General features: G+C 44.3%; 1 protein-coding gene across 1 annotated transcript in view; it reads right to left on the bottom strand.

The window, feature by feature from the left end:
- Nucleotides 1–22,005, bottom strand: part of CEP170B (centrosomal protein 170B) — a 60,648-nt gene extending 38,643 nt beyond the window's left edge. Inside the window, exons 1-5 of the mRNA XM_019472512.1 lie at nucleotides 21,901–22,005; nucleotides 8,176–8,265; nucleotides 5,003–5,081; nucleotides 1,990–2,048; nucleotides 497–635 (exon numbers count right to left, since the gene is read on the bottom strand). Of these exons, the coding sequence (XP_019328057.1) occupies nucleotides 497–635; nucleotides 1,990–2,048; nucleotides 5,003–5,081; nucleotides 8,176–8,265; nucleotides 21,901–22,005 (472 nt within the window). The remainder of the gene's footprint in view (nucleotides 1–496; nucleotides 636–1,989; nucleotides 2,049–5,002; nucleotides 5,082–8,175; nucleotides 8,266–21,900) is intronic.
- Nucleotides 22,006–22,241: the final 236 nt, after the last annotated feature.

Genomic DNA, 22,241 nt, shown 5'->3' with positions numbered 1-22,241 from the left:
ATCATAGAGGTCTTTTCCAACCTCAATGATTCTATGATTCTATGATTAGGAAATACAGCCGTTTAAGACCATACAGGGCTTTTTGAAAGAAATGACTTGTTGCTGCTTTGCCTGCCTGCCTGCCAGCATCACGCCACAGCAGGCATACATTTTCTACTCTGAGTCACCGTCTCTGTTCAAACACCAGCTCGCGATCAGGAAATTAAAAATAGACCAGACAGGTGCCAAAGAACTTACCAAACCTGCTCAGCCCACAGGTTCTCCAGCACACACACAGTGACAAGGCATGTGTGAGCCATCACGCCAGCTGATTTTTTTTGGAGGCTGAATCTCCAAAAACTGACAGTCTGGAATACTCAGAGGTTTAGAAAGATGACCCTTCTGGAACTGCTCCTAGATGCAACCCACAACACTGCATTGTCAGAATCATGACCCAGTGCAGGTCTCAAGCTGCACTTTGTTCTGAATCTTGATTAACTGGTTCCCAAGCAAGTACCTGTAATTGCTTTCCTCTCTCCTTTCTCCAGCTTTGTTTGCGGGGACTCAGTGTAGACACCGTGCTCCATGGACTGCTCCGCCCTCTTCATTGCCGTGCCTTTGTAATTCATCTGAAGTTGGCTGGTGTACTTCTCATGCTGCAGAGACACAAGGAACAGTTGCAGGGTGCCCGCACAATCTGTGTGCTAGCCCATGGAAAAGATAAACCACCCTTCCCCGCAAGCAGATCACTCAAAGGCAAATACTGCGGCTATGTTCTGCAACAAAAAGAAAGCACACCTGAGTAGAGGCTACAGAACAACAGAAATGCCAACTGAGAGGCCTTCAAGTACCCCATTTGGAAGACATTAAGTGACAATTCTAGTCCATGAGAAGGTCACTGTGACTTAGCTCTGTAAAAATAGCTAATTAGGAAATCCTTTAAAGAATAAACTGAGTAGAATCAGAACTTAGGCCATTTTCCATTCAGGATTCAAATCCTGAAATCCCCTTTGTTCTTAAAGCAACATTATAAATTCTTTCAGGGCATTCATCTGCATTATCTCAGTTTTTCAGCAAAGGCAATTAAACTATATTTTAATTATTTCTCTCCAAACCCTGTCTCCAGCTAGGAAAGTGATTCTGCCTTAAAACAGACTCCACATTAACATAGCAAATGAGCTATTTAAAAGTGGGTTTACTACAACTAAATTAATAAAAGGGTGGACCCATCCCGATTACCCCTGAGTAAGTTCAATGAATCATTTGCCCAATTCTAGCTGTTACATTTCTGATCCTCTCTAAGTCCTAAACATGGAACCAGGGCGAAGACGACAGTATCTGCTAGCCAAGAGGTGATGCTTGGCACCGATAGCCCACTCCCTCAGCTGAACATGACAGCTTTCTTACCTAGAAGGGGGTTGCTTTTCTGTCTTAGATAAGAGAATGCTTGAATATTTTGTACCTGCTACTGAACTCTGTGTTTAAAAAACACCTCACTCATAGGAGGACTGCTCAGTAAGTAAAACATCAGAGCTTGAAGGCAAAAATGCGATATAATTAAGAGAGATATAAATAAGGAATAAATTAAGCAAACTTTAGCCTGCTGGAGGAAGTGTGACGGAGCTGGCCTAAGTCACCATGCTCAGAAAAAGGCATCTGCGCTCCACTTCTCGGACGGAACAAGTTCTGCTGTGCTTCACCCACAAGCTAACGTGCTGACTGTTCTTTAATACGTTACAGCTTTAGTAACCTTTTCTGTTGGCAGTCATGAAATCATAAATAACTTCATCTACATGTTAGCACAGGGATAAGAGAGATCAGAGCTGAGATAACTGGGAAATGTATCTCTCCTCAAAGGAAAGTTTTATTAAGTCCCAATCGAAGGAGAGCCTCACACTGTGGAACATTTCACTGCCGTCAAGAGTATTTTAGTATTTCAGTCTGCTTGACCATTACTAGAACACTTAAATTTTTTTTTTTAAAAATGCACCTGCACCCAGACACCCTTACCTTTAACGCTTCTTCTGGGACTTTGTGTTGAATTTGTTCCAGGACATACATGTTCGAATGTACAGAACTCATTAAGGAAATGGCAAAGGAATTGGATAGACAGAGAACTCTAGCATTTAGTCACAGAAAGAAAACAAGATCATAAAAACCAGAAAAGCTTAGAATACACAGGGTACTAAAAGTTGCCTGCGCTGTATTCCACCATGGTCTTTGTCGTGCATGTTTTGCAAGAGAGAGTGCAATCACGTCTGCTGGCCAGACCCATGCCAACTGAAGGGCAGCGGACAATGGGAGCAGGGCAGGAGAAGCTTGGCGGAGCATTAGCAGCTCCATGCAGGACCCAGGGGAGCAACCAGACCCCTGACAACTCACACCCCACTCCTCTCCACCCAGCTGGCAGCTCCAGGCAGACCACTCTCTCCCCACGGTATCCTGGCCAAGATGGGGCAATCTCACATGCTCTGGACAAGGGAACAGTAGAGTTCAGCTCCCTGCAAGGATGCTTGGGAGTATGGTACTCTCTTGCCCTGACAGGGCCTTTCAGCCACTGCAGTTTCCTGGATGAAAAGTAAATCAGGTCATGAGCTGCTGTGACCTCTTAGGAAGGGAGGCATTCAACATGGTTGAGCCTAGGCAATAATCCTCAGCAACACTGCGGGGGGAAAAGGGGGGAAAAAAAAAAAAAAAAAAAGGAAGCATCTGGCAATGTCACCATGAACAACCCAATCAGCACAGCACAGAGCAAAGGGGAGGAAAAAGGAAAGATGGAAAATGTTAGACTAAAAATAAACCGAGTGATGCTGGCATAGCAGGGAAACTCCACACAGCCTGTAAGTGAAACTGTAAATGGAAAAGAGACAAATGCTCTTACGCAACAGCACACAGCTGACTCGGAGACCTCAGGAGATGCTGCCATCCACACCAAGCTGTACACAGTATGCACAGAAAGCACTGCTGAAGAGAGTGGCACTGAAGCAGCAAAGGAGAGGAAGAGATTGTAACTGCCAAAGCAACTATGCTGAAGTAAAAAGATGACTCTAAAACCTACATCCTTTAAAGTTTTCCTGTTGAGGGCAATAAATTCTACAATTCATAAATGCAATCATTCATTTCACATGAATATCCATGTAAGGGCTGCAGGACTAAACACTTCAACTCAGCTGCTTAGTGCTCAGAATTGCTTTCTATAAAAAGTTTAAACCTGTATCACAGCCATTAAAACCTACCCACGCTCTAGGCCCTGGCTTATGCCTTTGCTAGACTGGAGTTCACATGAAATCTTCTACGAGTTTCCCCACACATCTAGAGACCAGAAGACACATGACGAGCTACATCAAAAAAACATTTGCAAAGTTGCAAAGTCAAGAAAAGCTAGAACTGAGGTTGCCTATGGGACTGTAACAGGCTTCATCATGTGTGCACTGAGACGCCACCTTTAATGACATGATCCCAGATAAAAAGAGTGGTTTTTTATTGGGCAGCACTCAGTAAGGGGCTACTCAGTATTTTCTCCCCCCATGTATGCCTGAACCCTCATCAGCTGCCCCCTGTTCAAATACAGATCTGAAGGCAAATAATCTGTCTTTTTTTTTAAAAAAAAAAAATCAGCAATTACCTCCCTTTTAAAAAAAAAAGAAATACCACTGTGAAGCAAGGATTTGTTATTTCTAAAATGGCAAGAGACAGAGCGAGACCAAGACCAAAAGTATGATCTTGCACAAGGCCTAGAAAACCCTCTTTTCCAGTAGATCCAGGATTGCACACACATCAGTTTAAGCATCCCTGTTGCAACAGCAAGTGCTCCTGCACTGTCACTGCTTAGAGCTGAGGTTCCAGATCCCTGGAAGACCAGGGAGGCTCAGCCTCTCCTCACTGCTTCAGCTCTCTGGGCTCCAGCAAGGTTTGGATTATTTCAAGGGCTATAGCATGGCCAAGCACAAACTGATTATCATGGGGACAATAAAAGGCACAAGAATGTGGCCTTGGGGTCAAGGATGCACAAGAGTTTTCCAACCAAACACTTCCTCCCCCCCTGCAATGGTAAAACTTAGTCTCTACCTCTATTCTCAGAAACGTCTGGACTGTTTTAACCAAAATTTCCCCACAAAAGGAAAAAGAAACCTGGAGAAGACACTTGCTGCTTCTAAATTCAGCCTGAGTGGGTAAAGTTTGGCAGATAGAAGCAACTGAAAAAAAAGTGAAAAAAAGGATTAGACTACATGAAAAGGCAGCAATAGGAGCCTCTACTTACCACTGTTGCTCTGCAGGCTCAGAAAGGCATTCCAACATCTATGCTTATAGCCAGTCATGCAGTCACATCAGGATAAAAAGGAAAAGGATGAAGGCAAAGGCATTTTAGCAGACACTAGCAGGATTTGTGACTCTGTAAACAAAGCAGTAACTGCAGCCTAGCCTCCCCTCGATAGAGGTGAAATTTGCTATTGCTAGAGAGAGATTTACTCTTGCATTTTGTGGCAGAAGCAATTTGCACGGGCAAACTTCAATCGATACAGAGTCAAGGGTCTGACCACAAGCCCCCAAGCTAAATGTTTAAGGCTGAAGACCTGCAAATTTTCTGAAAGCAAGCATTTGGGTGAAATGATTAACAAAAATCACACAAGTTGGATGAAAAAAAATAGGAAGCTGTTAGTTCACACAAAAGCATATGAAATATCTTTGCTCCCCGGCTGGTACCAGCTACAGTTGCCACCCAAATAAAAAGAAAAAATGCAACCCTTCTTTAGAAAGAGACTGAAGAGGCACCTCCACAGTCACTACCTCCACAGACACTACTGCCAATGCAGGGCCTGATTCAAAGTCCAATGATTAATATACTCTGAATCAGGTCCATGGTGGAGAAACAAAAGCTTACGAGCCATCCAAAGGCTCCAGGAGGCAAAAAAACCACCCTTACTCATTAGTTATAACTAGCACTGTTAACTCTCCATGCAGCAAACAGCACAAAACCCAATCAAAGACCGCGTCCCACTCCCTCTTCAGATGAGAAGGATATCATAGCCGAAGCGAATGACATCATTCAGTTTTAGGGTGATGTACTTCTGGTCAGGAATCCTCACGTCATTGACGAATGTCTGCAGGAAAGAAGCACAGGAATGGTTTTTGACTGAGGGTATCAAGGTGATGTATCTCAGATGGGTGGGGCTCCTGGAGGGCACCCCTGCCCATCTGCCAACGGCACTGCACACATTCAGGGTGCACTAGCACAAAATCAGCCAGGTGAGGAGCTAAGTTCCCTAGAAAACTAAACACCAGCAAGTAGCTCCCATGGGCAAGTTAGAGCACCCCAATTATGCTTCAAAGCAAGGTGCTCTGAAGGGACCTCTAGGGACATTTACCTTTCCACCAACTGCAAATGAAATTTTAGTCCCCGACTTGAACACGTAAATGAGGTGCCTGAAGTTAGGAACTTCAGATGCTCTCGGTTCTCCTCCACCCTTCACAACCAGCAAGAGCAGCAAATGGTGCAACTCATACTCTAATTACTGAGCTGGGAATCAGCTTTCCACTGGATGTCAAATAAGACTGGTGTCAGCGCCAAGGCCTGATAATTTAACAAGCAAAGCCTATCACAGAGGAAGGGGGAAATGAAAAGGAAAACAAGCATTTGCAGTGGCATCACCATGATGTCTGAGGCCACGTTGTCCAAGACACCATATATCAGTATAACAGGCCCCTCACGCAAAAGATTCGCATACTCATTTTTCCTATGCTCCAGGCAGTTAATTGAGGCCCAAAGAAACTAAGTCATCCTTGTAAATGTGCAAGAAATGTACTCCATAGCTGTGAACAAACGTCTTGGATGTCTCACATGCCTGCTTTGCAAGGGGATCCCCTAAGGAACAATTCTCGCAGAACAACGGAGGAACAAATCAAGCACTCGTGGACATCTTTCACAAATAAACCCATGTACTTTTGTAATAACCCAGGCCAAATAAAAATAAATCAGGCACTCAGTTGAAGAAGCACTAACGTGCTGATGGGGACTAGGCACTGAGTTGCTCTCGGGGCAGTCACAGACACCTGGAGTTACACTACCTCACAAGGTGGGATTCACCCAGCCTCACAGACCAGGAACCCACCGCTGGGTCTTTGTAGCCTCAATACAAATGCAGCTACGCTCTGATGAATCAAACTTATGCTAGAAAATGAATTTAGATGCTCTCACCACTGAGGCACAGTCTTCTCCTTCTGCCTTCTCACCTCAGCCAAGCCAAACATGCATGATAAGACCAAGTATTAACCACAGGAGAAAAATAAATGCTAGAGCAGGAAACTAGAACCTCAGCAGACAACAGCCCCCAGCTTCCTGGCAATTTACAGAAGAGCTGGGGAACAGGCCTGTAATTTCAGAATAAAAGCAGTGAAGCTGGTTAAAAGGCATGAAATTCCAATTTGCATGAAATTTTTTAGTATTTGAAAATCCCACAACAGTCAGATCTGGAATAGGAATAATTATTTGCTAAATTTTCTGCAAAACAAAAGTCTGCAAGAAAACCCATTTTGATGTTGTTACCTATTCATCCATAGTTACTTCAGATAAAATAACCCAAGGAAACTGCTTATTGCAGATAGAAATGCTACCTTCAAAACCAAAAGACCCTTAATAGAGACTGCAGAATCAGCTGAGCATTATAATAAAAATAATGCAAAACATTTCAACAATTAATATGAACCAGATTATCCAAAGCCATATAATGCATTGTTAACAAGCCATAAAGTAAATACAAAATAAAAGCAAATTCTGAAAATGGAATTAAAATCAAGGTCCTCAAAAGTGATTTCTTTAGTTTCAGGGGGGAAAAATAAGTTTTCATGAAAATTTTCAAATAAGGACCTATGTTTCTTTCATGCAAAATAAATTCAGTTTGGCCACAACAGTCTTCTCCAACAGAAGTGTGTTTGACCAACTGCAGAAGACAGGCACTGCTATAACTCCTTTTACTCCACTGCCCCTCTGAGCACAAGTCTATTATTAAAATGTTGTAAATTCATATGCTTTAGCATGTGAAGATAGAAAAGAATTAGTGGTACAAGCCTTCCCTCTCTTGCAAGCAGAATTTTCAGCTGCTATTTTACCACCATGAGTTCAATACCACAGGTTTTGAACCAGGGATCCAACTAGAGCCCAGACCAGTTACTGGAAATATTCCCATTTCAGCAGGGCTCTGTGCCTTCAGCTATTAGAGCTGAGAAGGATTAACACTCATTCTTGCTGTTTTCAGATGCCAGAAGAGGCGGAACAGCTGAGGTCTGCTTTAGCCACTGTTTTTGTACAAGTTTCTGGGTTCGTCTTGTGGTTTTGTGGTTTTGATGGTGGAGGGCTTCTGTTTCTAAGCCCAAAACAATGACTGCAGTAAAACCCCTACTGGGAAGACAATTATGTGAATCTAGCTTAGACCTGCTCCAGCAGAGGAATAGCTCTGCTGGTATGAAGAAACAGCCAAAAAAGAGGCATGCTATGACATTAGGACATTTTTAACTACAACAGTGTATTTAAGAATCACAGAATTCAGGTGGGCAGACAAAGCTCTCACCGAGCTGCCTAACACCACTGCGTGAATCGGGACCAGAGCAAGGGTTAAGATTCAGGCAGGCTCAGCTCCCTGTTCTGGGCTCACATTATCCCTCGGTCTTCACACAAACCAGCCTCAAGACAGGCAAAAGAGCAATTTTTATTATAAAAAAAAAAAAGAGGTTGTTTTAAATAGTTTCTCCCCAAAGAAATTAAATGTCTCATCATCCCATAAATCACTCCATGCACTGACAACTGAATTGCCAAAAGGTCACCCTGGCTCATGCTGAACAGCTGCTCCAGAATCTTCACCAGTTTAATGTTAACATCCCCAAAATGAGACTGAATTTATTTCCTCCTCTTTTGCAAGAGGCTCTATGATTTTGTGAGCCCTGAAGCATTCTGCAAGGACATCAGAAGAAAGGGAAAAAGAAATACAATATTCACCAAAGCTTTCCTCTTCCGAGATGCTACATGACCTCCATCTCAGGCCTTGCAAATACGTATGTATATTATGTATGTTTAGCTTAACTTGTGCCAACAGTTGCAGTGACCCAAAAGGGTCTAACAGTAGAATTAAGTAAGCGCACGAGCACTTGCAGAGTCAGCATGCCGTGTGTTCGTCTCCATCAGCCAGGAGGTTTGCTACTTACGCCGTTTAAGCTCCCGAGATCCTTCACCCAGTGCTCATCTTTCTCCTTGTCATAGTTGATTACAGCGTGCTGCTTATCGACACTGCGGGACTGGCAATGAAAGCACAATGAATGTGAGACCAGTCAGGCATAAGAGACACTGTTAATCAAAGCAACATTTAGACATTAAACTAACTTGATATGGGGTAGGGGGAGAGAGGGGAAAAGCAGGAAGGATTAAATATTATTTACTACTATAAATAACCAAAGGATAAACAGTAAACACTTCCATGGTTGTTTAAACAGTTCACTGAAGACAACAGACTATTTGCAGGCTTGTTTGTGGGGGGGGGGGGGGGGGAATCACTGAAGGCTGTCAAGACTACACCATAATTTCAATAAATTATATCAATACACACTGAAAACAAAACCAGTCAAACTGAAAGCCTGGGGGGGGAGGGAGGGTCTCAGCCAGTGCAAACTAGAAGAGCTCCATTTTTCACCAGCTGAAGCCGGTGGCCTCATCACTAGGGACGTTCCTATTTGGGATGATTTCTTCCTATTTTTCAAAGAGAAAAAAAATCATTTTCTTAAGTTACAAACCAAACTTATTCACAACAATGTATACTGTTCCCAGGATTATGTCCCGGAGTTGATTTAAATTCTAGGATGTTTTCCAAGTTGGAAGGAGGTTAGTAAACTTGGGATGAGAAAGAAAGCAACGCTACGAAAATTCAAATTTAAAGCTAGGTTTGAGAACACTGAACTGGACAGTGATTTGGTGCCACTGGCTTTGCCACAATGCACAAGTATCAAATGCACCTTATCTTCAAAACAGACTATGACGCTTCAGCAGGAATAGTGTCAGACTTCTGAGGAAGAAGTATTAGAAAGAAATCTCTGAATTATTATTGAAATATGGCATAAGTGTAACAGCTATAAAGACACCAGACAGCCTGTATTTAGACCTACTGCCTCTCGTAACTTGAATTCTTGCTGCAGTTGACCTCAACTGGTCACTGTAACCGGTCACTCCATCAGCACACGCACGCGACACTGAGACCTCCCTGGTATCTCAGGCCAGGGGAGGGTAGGGCGTGCTACCAGAGCAGGGAGATGAGCCAGGCTCTAAGTCAGCTAATCCTCCTCTTCCTGGGCATCAACCAACAAGTTCTTGGTGTAAAGTCCTTCCCTTTTCCCAAGTATAAACATGCTGGTTTCCACAGCACTGCTCTCAGCAAACCATTATCTGCTTCCTTGCAAGCATGCAGAGGCAAAGATTGTTTCAGGGGAATTCCTTGGTGAAAACACAAAGGCTTTTTCTGGACAAATTGCTACCATTTGCAGGAATTTCTTCTGCCCCTGCCAATGTCAAGCACATTGGTAATATCCCAACAGCTGATAAATGGCACCTCCTCCCCCTGCAGAGCATATGTCAGCCCAGGAGACCTGTCCTCCAGAATAACCCTGAAGTACCAATACGGAGCAAGCACATACTTGGCCAGAATACCGCCCTTCCACCTTGCGATGTCCCTCACACCGTTCACAACATGCCATCGCAAGCAGAGGCAGTGAGGAGAGGGGCAGGTGACCCCAAGCCTCCAGCTGCCTCACTAATACAGTTATCCATACGCTGCTGAACGAAATTCAGGGTGTCGGCTCACATGAGTCCCAGCTGAAAAACGAGGCAGCACTCAATGCTTTGCTGCCCAACTGGTGCTGCTCGGACAGCAATTGCTCCCCAAAGAAACAAACAACAACTGGTGGGACAGGCAGACACAATGCGGCCGGGGACACCCCACTCCTAATCTCCTGCTACCCCGAGCCCTAAACGCAGGAAACGACACACAGCAACACCCTCCCAGGAGGGGCACACGCAAACCTCTCGCCCCCATGCAATCCCCGTGCTTGGTGTCTGACCCTGACCTCAAGGTAGGGCAGGTCTTAAGTGTCTGCAGTACGAAGCTGCTGCTTCTCTCTGTTACTATTCACATTAGATGCAGCTCCTCAGTCCAATTTGCAATCACCCAAGTGGCTGTGGCAAGTATGTGCAGTGTAAGGTAAGGATGGTCCAGATAAGGATGGTTGAGGGATGCTGCCCAGGACCTTCACCTCAGCACACGGCCCTGACAACGGGAACGTCTCCAGCTGCAGCCTCGCATATTGCAGCAGCTGATGCTACACGAGCTGGGGTTGTACCTGACCTGCCACACGGTTCCTCACACCCTTTGGGAGGATGCAAGAGGGTGTCCTTCCACCACCCTGCCTGCCCAGGGTCCATCCCCACAACAATCAGGCTGTGTGGGCATTGCACCTGGGCTGGGGCTCCTAGAGGGCTCACTGCACCTTACCTACAAAGCAGAGGGGGAAGACCGTCTCCGCTCACAGCATGGGTAGAAATCCCCTTTCCCCATCCATGGGCATTTATAGAACTACCTTTTATCCTGCTGGACTCAAAGACAACCACACACAGGGGTCCTGCCTGCACAGCACAGATGCATGGTCTTCCTTGGTCCCTCTGCTACCCAAAAATTGTGGACATCACTGTTCCCAAAGGATGTGAGGGGACGTTGATTAACTGGTGCAGCAGTGTTTGTTTTAGCTTCTTACAGCATGTCTCAGACACTCATTTAGATCAACAGAATTTAAAGGCAGAACAATCCCTCTAGCCCCCTTCCAAGGGCAGAAAGGCTTCCATCCCAAAAAGCTGATCCAGACAAAAAATTAGGGTAGATTTTATCTGGTACCAAGTCACAGGTCATTTAAAAAAGGGTTTATTTCTGGGAACCAGCTGTCTCCCAAAAATTCAATTTGCCCTGGATCTGACCCTGATGTAAATCAGCACAGCCTTTGGGCTGCTGTATTTCACAACAGCTGACTACAGCCACTCAGGGGTCCCAAACCAGACAACGGTCATCACAGGGGAGCAGAGATGTATTCCAGCAGCATGATATTCCCCTACATAAAAGCAGGAAGAGGTCACCAAAGGAACCAATTTATGCCAAAAATTCCCATCTTCCAAGGAAGTTTCAGCTGTGTTCAAGATGGCCCTTTGCAAAAGGAGTCAAAACTATGCAAAATCTGACCCACAGTTTTGATACTACCTCTCAGTATCTCTTTAAAGAGCACACCAGGAACACAGCAAACTGTAACACAGATCGCACTTCTGTGAAATTTCATGCTTTTGTGGAGAAGAGAGGCATTTTCTTAGTTTTGTTTATGTCAAGCCAGCAAACATCACAGGAACTGGCAGCAGGAGTTCCTGAGGGCCTGTCTCCAAGGAAACTCAACTTAAAATAACTAAAATCACACCTTATTTATTTTGATGCAGACTTGCCAAAGGTCACTCTTACTTGAGAGCCAAGGTGTGGTTTATTTCAACATCAGTCACATTTAACATAAACTGCTCTTGTGTGCAGTGACAGCAGCAACCCAGCGGCTGATCGTGCTTTTGTTCTCACAGAGGAGCGGACTGCCTCAATCCCACTTTCAAAGAAAAGACTAACCGGTTTCCCGACTGGTAACAGCCGAGAGCCCGAGAACAGTCCTGCAGAAGTCACTTCAGCCCAGTGGTTTCTAATGCAGGACCCATTCAATCACAGAAAGTGATTTAAGAAGCCTGAGTCGACACATGTTACAGAGCAGCTCACAGGTGCAGAGCTCCCAATGGTCTGCAACTCCGCTGGAAAGATTTTAGGCATCTATACATTGAAAAGCCGCAATTAAGTGGACTGAATCACAAATATAAGAGGACTGTCTAGCTTAAATGCACACTTGCACCAAATACTGAGCCTTGCTTATGATCAATCACAACCTCCACAACAAAAGGCAAGACTGATCCATCTGTCGGGAGGGGACACAGGGGTCCAAGTGGGGGAAAAAAAAAAGAATTTCCAATAAAATGTTAAAAAACCCTGAAGTGTCTAAACCCAGATGTCAAAAGCAGAAAATAACCGGTACACCCTCGCAATTAATCTGTTTCACCGGAACAGCACTTGCAATGGGGTGAGCAGCACTCCTCAGCTACAGCAAGGATCACTGAGATTCTGCTTGGATCTGAACAACAAAACCAGAGCTGGAGCACTTCAGATGAGATCAAGAAGGGGAAAAGAAGGCAGGGGAGGGAGGTGTCCTCCTAAGCACTAGTGATCTGCAGGCAAGAAATAAGTCTACACTCCGAGAGGCTGGGAATGAAGGAAGAACACAGCGTTCTCACCGTGTCCTGGACCTGTTAAAAAATAAACATAAAATAAAAAAATAAAAATAAAATAAACCCTTTTTTAAATGACCTGTTGTACGTTCTCACCATAACTGGACCTGTTATCAAATGAAAACAACTCTCAGGAAAACACACTGTGTGCTTTTCTGATTAACTACATTTATACTTCTCTGAAGGGAAAACATGGACACTGATTTGTTACTACACTAAGCTCATCCAGGGCTTGCATTTCAAGACATTCAAATCACTTCCTAATATAAGGCTGTCCTCCTTCCCCATCATACTATCTACAATGCATCATGTTTTAAATACCTAGTAGACAAAATGCACAGCAGCATATATCTGAAGACAGAGGTATTTTATAGCTCTTCTTTCTACCAAGATCATATTAAACAGATAGTCCAAATCACAGATAGGAATGGCACCTCTGGGTCTGCCAGTCCCATACCACCACCGTCTTGGATCATCAGTCTCCAATCAGACATGCAACCAGGCAGCTCGCTTGTGATTCTCAAAACCGCACACATCAAATCAGCAAAAGCCCCTGCTTAGCATGGGAGCAGCAAAAGCAGCTTCAGAAGCACGCAGGAGTCTCCACAGAGGTACGCATCACGCTGGCTACATGTGCTGCAGACGCTCTACAGCTTTGTGTTTGGTGAAGGGTCTGACACATAGAACAGGGCACTCGGGATGAAACCACGAGCTGCAGAGACGCCAAGCAAAACCCAGAAGGAAACAAGACCTGCTTAGGAAGGCAGAGGGAGAAATACAGCCAGACAGCCTGTGTTTCCCCACAGGGCCAGGGAGCAGACGCAGCTCAGCTGTCTACATAGATACAGATGCTGCTTTTTCCCCAGGAGAATTACCATGGGCAAAAACCTACTGCTCGGGGTTGAGATTTGGACCTCAGCCCTGCTGGTGCCGCGAGGCATCGTGGTATTGGAGATAAAATAAACAAACGAGAGCAGTTTCCCTATTCCTCACTGCAGTCTGTTGTGCACGTCTGGCACAAGATAACTGCAGCATTCTGGTGGCAGCATGCAATAAACATTTGCTCAAATACTTTCCATAGTGAACAGGTTACATTTCTGCCAGTACTGTGCTCTGCACAAGTGTCCCAGTAAGGAAATACAAACCTCTTCCAGTGTCCCACTTTAGTAGGGAGACAGGCAAAGCCAACATTAAAAAAAAAAAACAAAAAACAAAAAACAAAAAACAAAAAACAAAAAACAAAAAACAAAAAACAAAAAACAAAAAACAAAAAACAAAAAACAAAAAACAAAAAACAAAAAACAAAAAACAAAAAACAAAAAACAAAAAACAAAAAACAAAAAACAAAAAACAAAAAACAAAAAACCCACCAACCACAAAAATCGCTTGCATTCTGGCCTGAAATAAGACTTTTGCTCTTCAAAAGTAAAACCCCAGATAACATTTAATGACAGATATGAACACTGGGTCTCCCTCTTTCACCACGATGCATTTCACAGAGTTGTGTATATTGGCCATTTCAGTACTTTTCCAGAGTATTAGTGAATGCTGGTTGCAAGTGAGACACCCCCACAAGAGGCAGCCTGATCGCTCCCAGGGGCATGTGCTGCCGGTTTCTAAATGACTCTGCCTAAGCAGACAAATGTCTCTTCAGCAGGTGTAGCCACCTCATCCGGAAGCTAGACTCACATTACAGCTCCCAAGCTGCAGAGGCTCCTGCCTTGAGCTTTGCTGCAGTCAAGATCATGGGTTTAGTGGATCTGTGGCAGGACCAGGGCCTGAGTATTCATGCAAAAAATAAGGCACTGAAGAAAATAGAGAAATCCCCCAAGAAAATGAAACTGTAATCCCCACAGCTTGGCAAAGGGATTTGGAGGCCGGCATAGTTCCCGTAACAACTTAGCCTGTTATTTTGGGGTAAAATGGTTTTTTTTCTTGCTGGTTCACCTTTCCCAAAGTGGAGCTCCGGTTCAAGTGACCCAGGGTCAGATCCTGACTGCAGGCAGGGAACATGCTGCCCACAGATGCATTGGGTTTCCCTTCGTTTTACATGGCCACCCAGGAGGCATGGAAAAGCATCATCTTAGGTGGGGCAGAAGCCTGAATTTCTATAGCACAGCCGAGCTGCGTGCTAGTGCCTGGATCAGGATCTCAGACATGGAAAGGGTCCCCTTTTTCCCTGCCCGCTCTGGAAAGGGACAAACCCTCCCTCCACAGGCCAGGCTTCCAGCACCTTGCCAGGCGCACGCAGCCCTCTCACCCCTAATAACCACCTGCCCGCAGTGCCACCATCACCTCTCTCCCTACCCTGCCTCCAGCAATGAACTCCCCTCCCAGGTTTGCCAGTCCTGCCATGCCTCCAGCCTCCTCAACCCACATTTCATCAGACATCGTAATCCTCCCATCAACTGCACATCAACAGATAACAATGGGAGAGGCAAGAGCCAAAAAAACAACTCTAGGCCTGGAAATACAGGATGTGCATCCTTCCTCCCACAGCTGCTGCCCAGGCACCTGGAAACACTACCTGTCAAAAAGCAGAGCCTTCCCAAGGCTAGATCCTTTCCCTTCTGCCTGTAAGACACCTGCTTCCCTTGTGACACCTAATGAATGACTGTCTCAAGATCACTGCAATTCCCAATGCCCAGGGACTAACTTAAGTGCTGGTTTACACCCTCTGGATAACTGCAACAAAACAGCACGAGCGGGGCACCACCCTGTCCCAACTACAGCTTCCCACTCCAGCCCCACGCTTCCATGGGGAAGGAGGTCGGGACACAAAAGGCAGCAGAGATTCCCCATGGCTTCTACTGGGAGCTCCCAATGCAGGAAATACCTGACTGATGGAGGGATACGACTTCTGCACCGCAGTGAATTCACCTAGAAGTACCAGGAAAAAGATAATCTACCAAGCTCACACCATCTGCTTCCTCCCAGCATAATGCTGTAGACAAACTACACCACACCTATTCGCACCTGTTTACGTATACACTTACTAAACTACATAGGAGAGACATCATATTATCAAGTACAGCCTGGGGAAGGTAGGATACGTCAGGTCAATGAAACCTTAATTTGACCAGATGTCACATACACACAGAGTTCACCATCACACTGTATTATTTGTGGAGTGCGCCATGCACCCTGCGTACCAAACACGGAACAGATCCTGTGGGGAAAAAATATCCGGTAACGACACAATAACAGATTGCATCTTCATGCCTACGTACACAAGGGCAGAAGCAGGATTACACAGGCAATCTTCACACTGGTATGTCATAACTGCTCCGCAGTTCTAAACACTTGACTTAGCAGCCGTAAGAGTGTTCCTTCAGTGCCTGGAACACTTGTAATTCCCTAGCTTTTTACCAAAGCAAGCTAAAAAGAGGGAAATGCCTGTTCAAGCAGTATCAAGTAACCATTTATCCGATTCACCAGCAGAATGAACTTGTATGTTCAGCTCACAAACCCCTAGCACTTGAACTGACTAATTGATACCATAAGCACCATGCGATGCCCCATACAGACCAGTGACAGATGCTTGGCTAGTAGCTTTCACAGCTATCTGCTGACACCAGAATAAAAGTGAGTCTTGAGCCCATCTCAGGCCTAAGGGAGATGCTGCTCAGCAGTCACGTCCTGTAATGCCCGCTTTCCCCACACTGAACAGCTTCTGCCCTATATGCACCACCCTGCTGCTCCTCCTCTCACTCTGCACACATGACAGACTCCTCGTCGTGCCTCCCCGCTCAGCCAAATCTTAATCTCCTGGTGAGGCTTTATAGAGTAGAAATCCAACGACTAAATGCAAAGATCTGGCCTCTGACTTCCTGAAACAGAGGTCAATAGGGTGAGCAAGTACTCTGCAAGTATCATTATACTCTTGGCTTGTCCTCACACTTTCCTCGACAGCTGCTTTGACCACTGTCTGAGTCAGGATACCAGGCTAGATGCACCCTGATCTAATCTAGCCCAGTTGCTCTTACATCTAAACCCCAGCTTTGTGCATCCCTGCACTTAGTTCCTCTTTGTCCAGCTTGTGACAGTTCTATTCTCCAATCCACCCCCTCACCAACCTCACTCCCGGATGAAACATGACTTAAGACAATAGTATCAAGTTGCATGCTGACCACATGCAAACTCCAACTTTTTTCCAAAGGTTTGGAACTTGGTCAAACACATTTAGATTGGGGGGGGGGTGTGTTTAAAAAAAAAAAAAATCACCTCTGACCTAGGCATTTACTCTTGAAAAGCGTCACCCCCCAGCTTTACAATGCCAGAACTTCAAAGAACAGGTTAAACATACTTTTAAATAGTTTACATGAAGAAAACAGCATTTTTCTCAGGGTTGCTCATGGCGAAGACCGAAGAAGGGAGCTGATCACGTCCAGAACACACTGCCTAAAACAGATGCCTGGAAAATAAACTCTTATCCCAAACAGTTACGAAGTTTAGCAGACTTATAAGCAATTGAAAACAGTGTCTCCTGATAGGAAGTGTCATGCTGCCTTAAAAGGCACACAGGACAAAGGCATAAAACAGAAAGCATCATGCCATCTGCACCTACTCCTGCTGTAACTCACACTCACGTGTACAACCTCAGCCCGCGTAGGACAATAGCATGCCCAAACCATTGCTCTAAAGAGAGGGAAATACTCAAGGGAGCACTGGTTAAACATTTTGCTTTCCCAAATTTTCCAATAAACATCTCTCTCTCAAACAAAAACGGGGAAATCATGACCCTGCTTTCCCTTCCGTTAAATATTTACATTCAGAAAAAATGCAAAAGAGGCTTTGTTTAGGGGCAGAGGGGAAGGTTTTAATGGTTAAGTGAAAATTTTAAGTTTGCAAAATGTTTGTCCCCTGAGTAAATACCAGTCACATTAAGCAAATGATCAAAGCTGATAAAAATGGCAACTATATTTCCCAAAAAGAATGGGGGGGGGGGGAAGGGAAGAATTACTTTGTTCAAGATGGTCCAAAAATCCAAAAATCCTCTTATTTTTGGTTAAAAAAAAGTAAACCTTTTCAGAGAATTACTTCCTACCACCACCAAGCTTCACAGAAAAAAACATGCTAGTGCAAGTTAGTGAAAGTCTACATTTCCACACTCCTGCTGTTTGTTGACTGTTACCTGAAGGGAGCCAGTGAGACTGTTGAAGAAATCAAGCACTGTTCTTCAGAAAAAGGGCACAACTGAACCCCTGACTCTGCGTAACAACAGTGTGCATGCCAAGCTACACTACATGGCATTTTTGCCCATGCATTAACATTCAAACCCAATGTAAATCTCGCATTTACTTGTACTAGCAGCTTTACAGTGCTGCAAAAACATTTAAAATATTTCTAATCCTCTTAGTAAGTATAGAAGATTTCAAGGTAGATTATGTTTCCACACTATCAAACCTACTTAATTTTAAGCTTAAAGACTCTGGTTTTCTTCACCTCTTTGTTAACCAGAAAACAAATCTAGTACCTGTATGAAATAAGTAAACACAGGCGAAACTAAAGCTTGATTGTTTGGTAACAAAGCCATCATTTTTTGCTGTTTAGGGATCTGATAACTTGAGACAACATGTTCCAAGAAAATATCAAAAGACAAGACACTCCTAAAACAGTAAAACGAGAAAGGCAAGACTGCAAGGTCTCCAGAACAAGGGTTATTTCTTGCATTGTATATTTGCGCACCGTCTAATACACATGGTCTCAACAGGGAACCACAAACCGTATCATGATGAAATCACTAAGCAGTAACAGTCTTAGAGACGAAAAAACACCGACCAGGTCCTCCAGTCCGTTCTCCAGACACTGCCAGTCTGCTCCCAGTTGTGCACTTTAAGGGATTAAATGCCAATATCTTGAAATATATAAGCAAAATAACTGTGCAGTGAATATACAGTTTCAGGGTCAGGACCACAGAAATACTACAGGTGCAAACACTGTCACAAGAGCTCTGTCCATCTGCTCTGATAATTGCCCTGCTTCTTAAGCTTTCCCCAAGACAAATGATTGTGCCAGTCTGCACAACGATTTTGTGACATGGACAGTCACAGTAGGAAAAAAGTCTATTTTTAGATCTCATCCTCCATCTGCTCACACACAACTTTGCTTGAATATCAAGTCTCTGTTCACAGTCTCTCTTCTACACTGAGTCTTAACGACAATCATCTCATTTGGAGCCCAAGGTAGCTCTGGAAACCATCTTTATAAGCAAATGGCTAGGAAAATAATGTGCTCTGCTGTTCAAAACAAGACCTTACATGTGATCCTAGAAAAAGCTTTATTACTGGAGACAGTAAACTAATATGTTTATAAAGGGTCACATGTAACTCACCCCATGAACATAAGCAGCTGGCTTTTACAGGCAATCCAGAGCCTTCATTCTGGTGAAATAACGAAAACCTCCTTTAATACCACCACCACCTATGAGCCCCCAAATACAACCGCTTCACCCTCACGGATACTGCTGGCTCCTCCAGTAATCCCAAATCATTTACCTTCTAGAAGAGAGCATGGCAAATGTAGAGCATCACAAGGTTGGTAGTCCACACGCAACACTGACAAGCCAACTCAGACTTACAAAGAAGCATGAAATACCCTGTGGTATGGAGTGGCTCACAATCCACACCGTCCAGTTAACCCCATAAAAAAACAGAGAAACAAACAATGCATTTTAAGCATGGCTGATATTTGAGCACTTTTATTTTAGGGTGCACAACTTGAGACCTGTGATTCTCAGAGTGCTGAACCCTTACAGTAAAAAAAAAAAACCTCAAGTACCTTCAAAAGGTATTAAGATGGGCACCCTAAAACTCAGGACGTTTTTGGAAACCAAGGCCTCTGCGTATGTTTTCCCCTTCAAGTCACAAGAGAACACATTTTTAATGTCTCACCTTTACACGCCTCACCAGTCAGACATGTAGAAACATGAGATAAAAGATAGTGTGATTCATAGGAAAACCCAAACAAATGATCTGCCGTTGAACAGAAGTATGCTTCAGACTCTACCACTGCAGCACAGCCATGCCATTCACTGCCAGCTAGCAGAGCAGTACAAACACTGCAAGCCCTCCTTCTGTGGACACTAACATTTTAGCAGTGCCTGTTGCGACAGGACAAGGGGGAATGGCTTAAACTAAAAGGGGGGAGATTTAGACTAGATCTAAGGAAGAAATTTTTTATGCTGAGGGTGGTGGAACACTGGCACAGGTTGCCCAGAGAGGTGGTGGATGCCCCATGCCTGGAAACATTCAAGGTCAGGCTGGACGGGGCTTCCCTGCCCACAGCAGGGGGGTTGGACTAGATGACCTTTAGAGGTCCCTTCCAACCCAAACTGTTCTACGATTCAATGATTTTATTACAGCTAGACAACACCTTGCCTTCCAAGTACACCTCGTACAAGAACTTCTACCCCCCTAAACAGACCTCCCGCTAACATAGCCTACAAAATCCCTGCAGTAATTACAAACACAGCCTATCTGGTAGAACATCAGCAAAGCATTTAGGACATAACTACAGGGGAGGGAGTCCCTGTTGTGCAGCTTCCTAATTTTGCCACCAACAGGCACATTTGCCACCTTTGTAAAGGGGCAAAAGCGGAACAGGCAGGTGCAATCAACCATTTTTTTGCATTTAAGTACTCATGACATGGGTCTAGCAGAAACACTAATTTAATTCTGAGCTTCTACAAATTCCTGAGCTAAACTGCTCCTGTCAAAAGCTCTTTGCAAGATTCCAGCTCCATTTGTTTGGAGTGACGTCCATTACATTATGCTGTCAAACATCAGACCACAGTCAACACTTCAGACACGTTGGATTAGGTCCAGCAGAGAGACACACTGGTATGGGAAGCACTAATAGAAGCTGCAAGTTTGCCTGAGTAACACAATTACTTTGGGAAGAGGTCATCATCTTACTCACCCCACCAAAAAAGCTAGAGTTTCTCTGCTAAACATCAGTATTTCCTACCATAATAAACCTAAGTGAGACATACAAGCACTGACAATTTAATCAAATTGAAAGGGAAAAATAGGCAAATAAAAAACCCTGCCCCCATTCAAATCACACATACTAGTAAACAGTGCACGTATTAAAAGCAACAAAAAACAGCAGCATAATTGCAGATCAGGACAGAACGGTATGTCTTTGCTTACTACTTCTAGTAGCATCAAGATAGTTAATCTATTTGATTAACCTCCCACCACTACAGCTCCTTATCCATACAAGGGGAAATGGCTTTAAACTAAAGGGGGGGAGATTTAGACTAGATCTAAGGAAGAAATTTTTTATGCTGAGGGTGGTGGAACACTGGCACAGGTTGCCCAGAGAGGTGGTGGATGCCCCATGCCTGGAAACATTCAAGGTCAGGCTGGACGGGGCTTCCCTGCCCACAGCAGGGGGGTTGGACTAGATGACCTTTAGAGGTCCCTTCCAACCCAAACTGTTCTACGATTCAATGATTTTATTACAGCTAGACAACACCTTGCCTTCCAAGTACACCTCGTACAAGAACTTCTACCCCCCTAAACAGACCTCCCGCTAACATAGCCTACAAAATCCCTGCAGTAATTACAAACACAGCCTATCTGGTAGAACATCAGCAAAGCATTTAGGACATAACTACAGGGGAGGGAGTCCCTGTTGTGCAGCTTCCTAATTTTGTCACCAACAGGCACATTTGCCACCTTTGTAAAGGGGCAAAAGCGGAACAGGCAGGTGCAATCAACCATTTTTTTGCATTTAAGTACTCATGGCATGGGTCTAGCAGAAACACTAATTTAATTCTGAGCTTCTACAAATTCCTGAGCTAAACTGCTCCTGTCAAAAGCTCTTTGCAAGATTCCAGCTCCATTTGTTTGGAGTGACGTCCATTACATTATGCTGTCAAACATCAGACCACAGTCAACACTTCAGACACGTTGGATTAGGTCCAGCAGAGAGACACACTGGTATGGGAAGCACTAATAGAAGCTGCAAGTTTGCCTGAGTAACACAATTACTTTGGGAAGAGGTCATCATCTTACTCACCCCACCAAAAAAGCTAGAGTTTCTCTGCTAAACATCAGTATTTCCTACCATAATAAACCTAAGTGAGACATACAAGCACTGACAATTTAATCAAATTGAAAGGGAAAAATAGGCAAATAAAAAACCCTGCCCCCATTCAAATCACACATACTAGTAAACAGTGCACGTATTAAAAGCAACAAAAAACAGCAGCATAATTGCAGATCAGGACAGAACGGTATGTCTTTGCTTACTACTTCTAGTAGCATCAAGATAGTTAATCTATTTGATTAACCTCCCACCACTACAGCTCCTTATCCATCTGATGACATGGCAATTTGAAAGAAACCTCACTTGCACTTTCACAAACATATGAAGTCTTCATGGGAACCGCAGACTCAACATAAAAAAGGAAGTTCCTTTTCAAAGATGTCATTTGAAGAAAGCATGCAACATCTCTACAGATCCCCAGCATTACATTCACATCTACTGCATCTTCAGAAGAAATAATAAAAAAAAAGCCATGTTACCTGGAGCATCAGTTCACAGTCATCTCTGCCAACAAATATCATCTCCCGAGGGAGCCGATGGCGAATGCCAGTGCTGCTCACCAAGAACCACGAAGTCACGCTCATTTTGGTGCTTGGCACTTAATCTTTATACATCCTAAACACAAAAAAACACAACACACATTAACGTGAGCTATTAACAAAGTGTGGAAGTACACCAGTGCATAGCTGCAGTTCCGAAATTTCCCTGTGCCATGGGACCCAGCACTGCCTCCTGCACTTTGTGTTCATGTCTTAAATGTCTCATGGCAACAAGCAGTTGTGAAGGGTGTACCAGGATCTGCTGCCCATGTGCCATGTGT

Source organism: Aptenodytes forsteri, unplaced genomic scaffold (genome assembly GCF_000699145.1).
Source record: "Aptenodytes forsteri isolate BGI_AS27 unplaced genomic scaffold, ASM69914v1 Scaffold193, whole genome shotgun sequence".
In the NCBI taxonomy this organism is placed as follows: Eukaryota; Metazoa; Chordata; class Aves; order Sphenisciformes; family Spheniscidae; genus Aptenodytes; species Aptenodytes forsteri.
The sequence above is the reverse complement of the archived record's forward strand: the minus strand, read 5'-3'. Positions and strand labels throughout refer to the sequence as shown.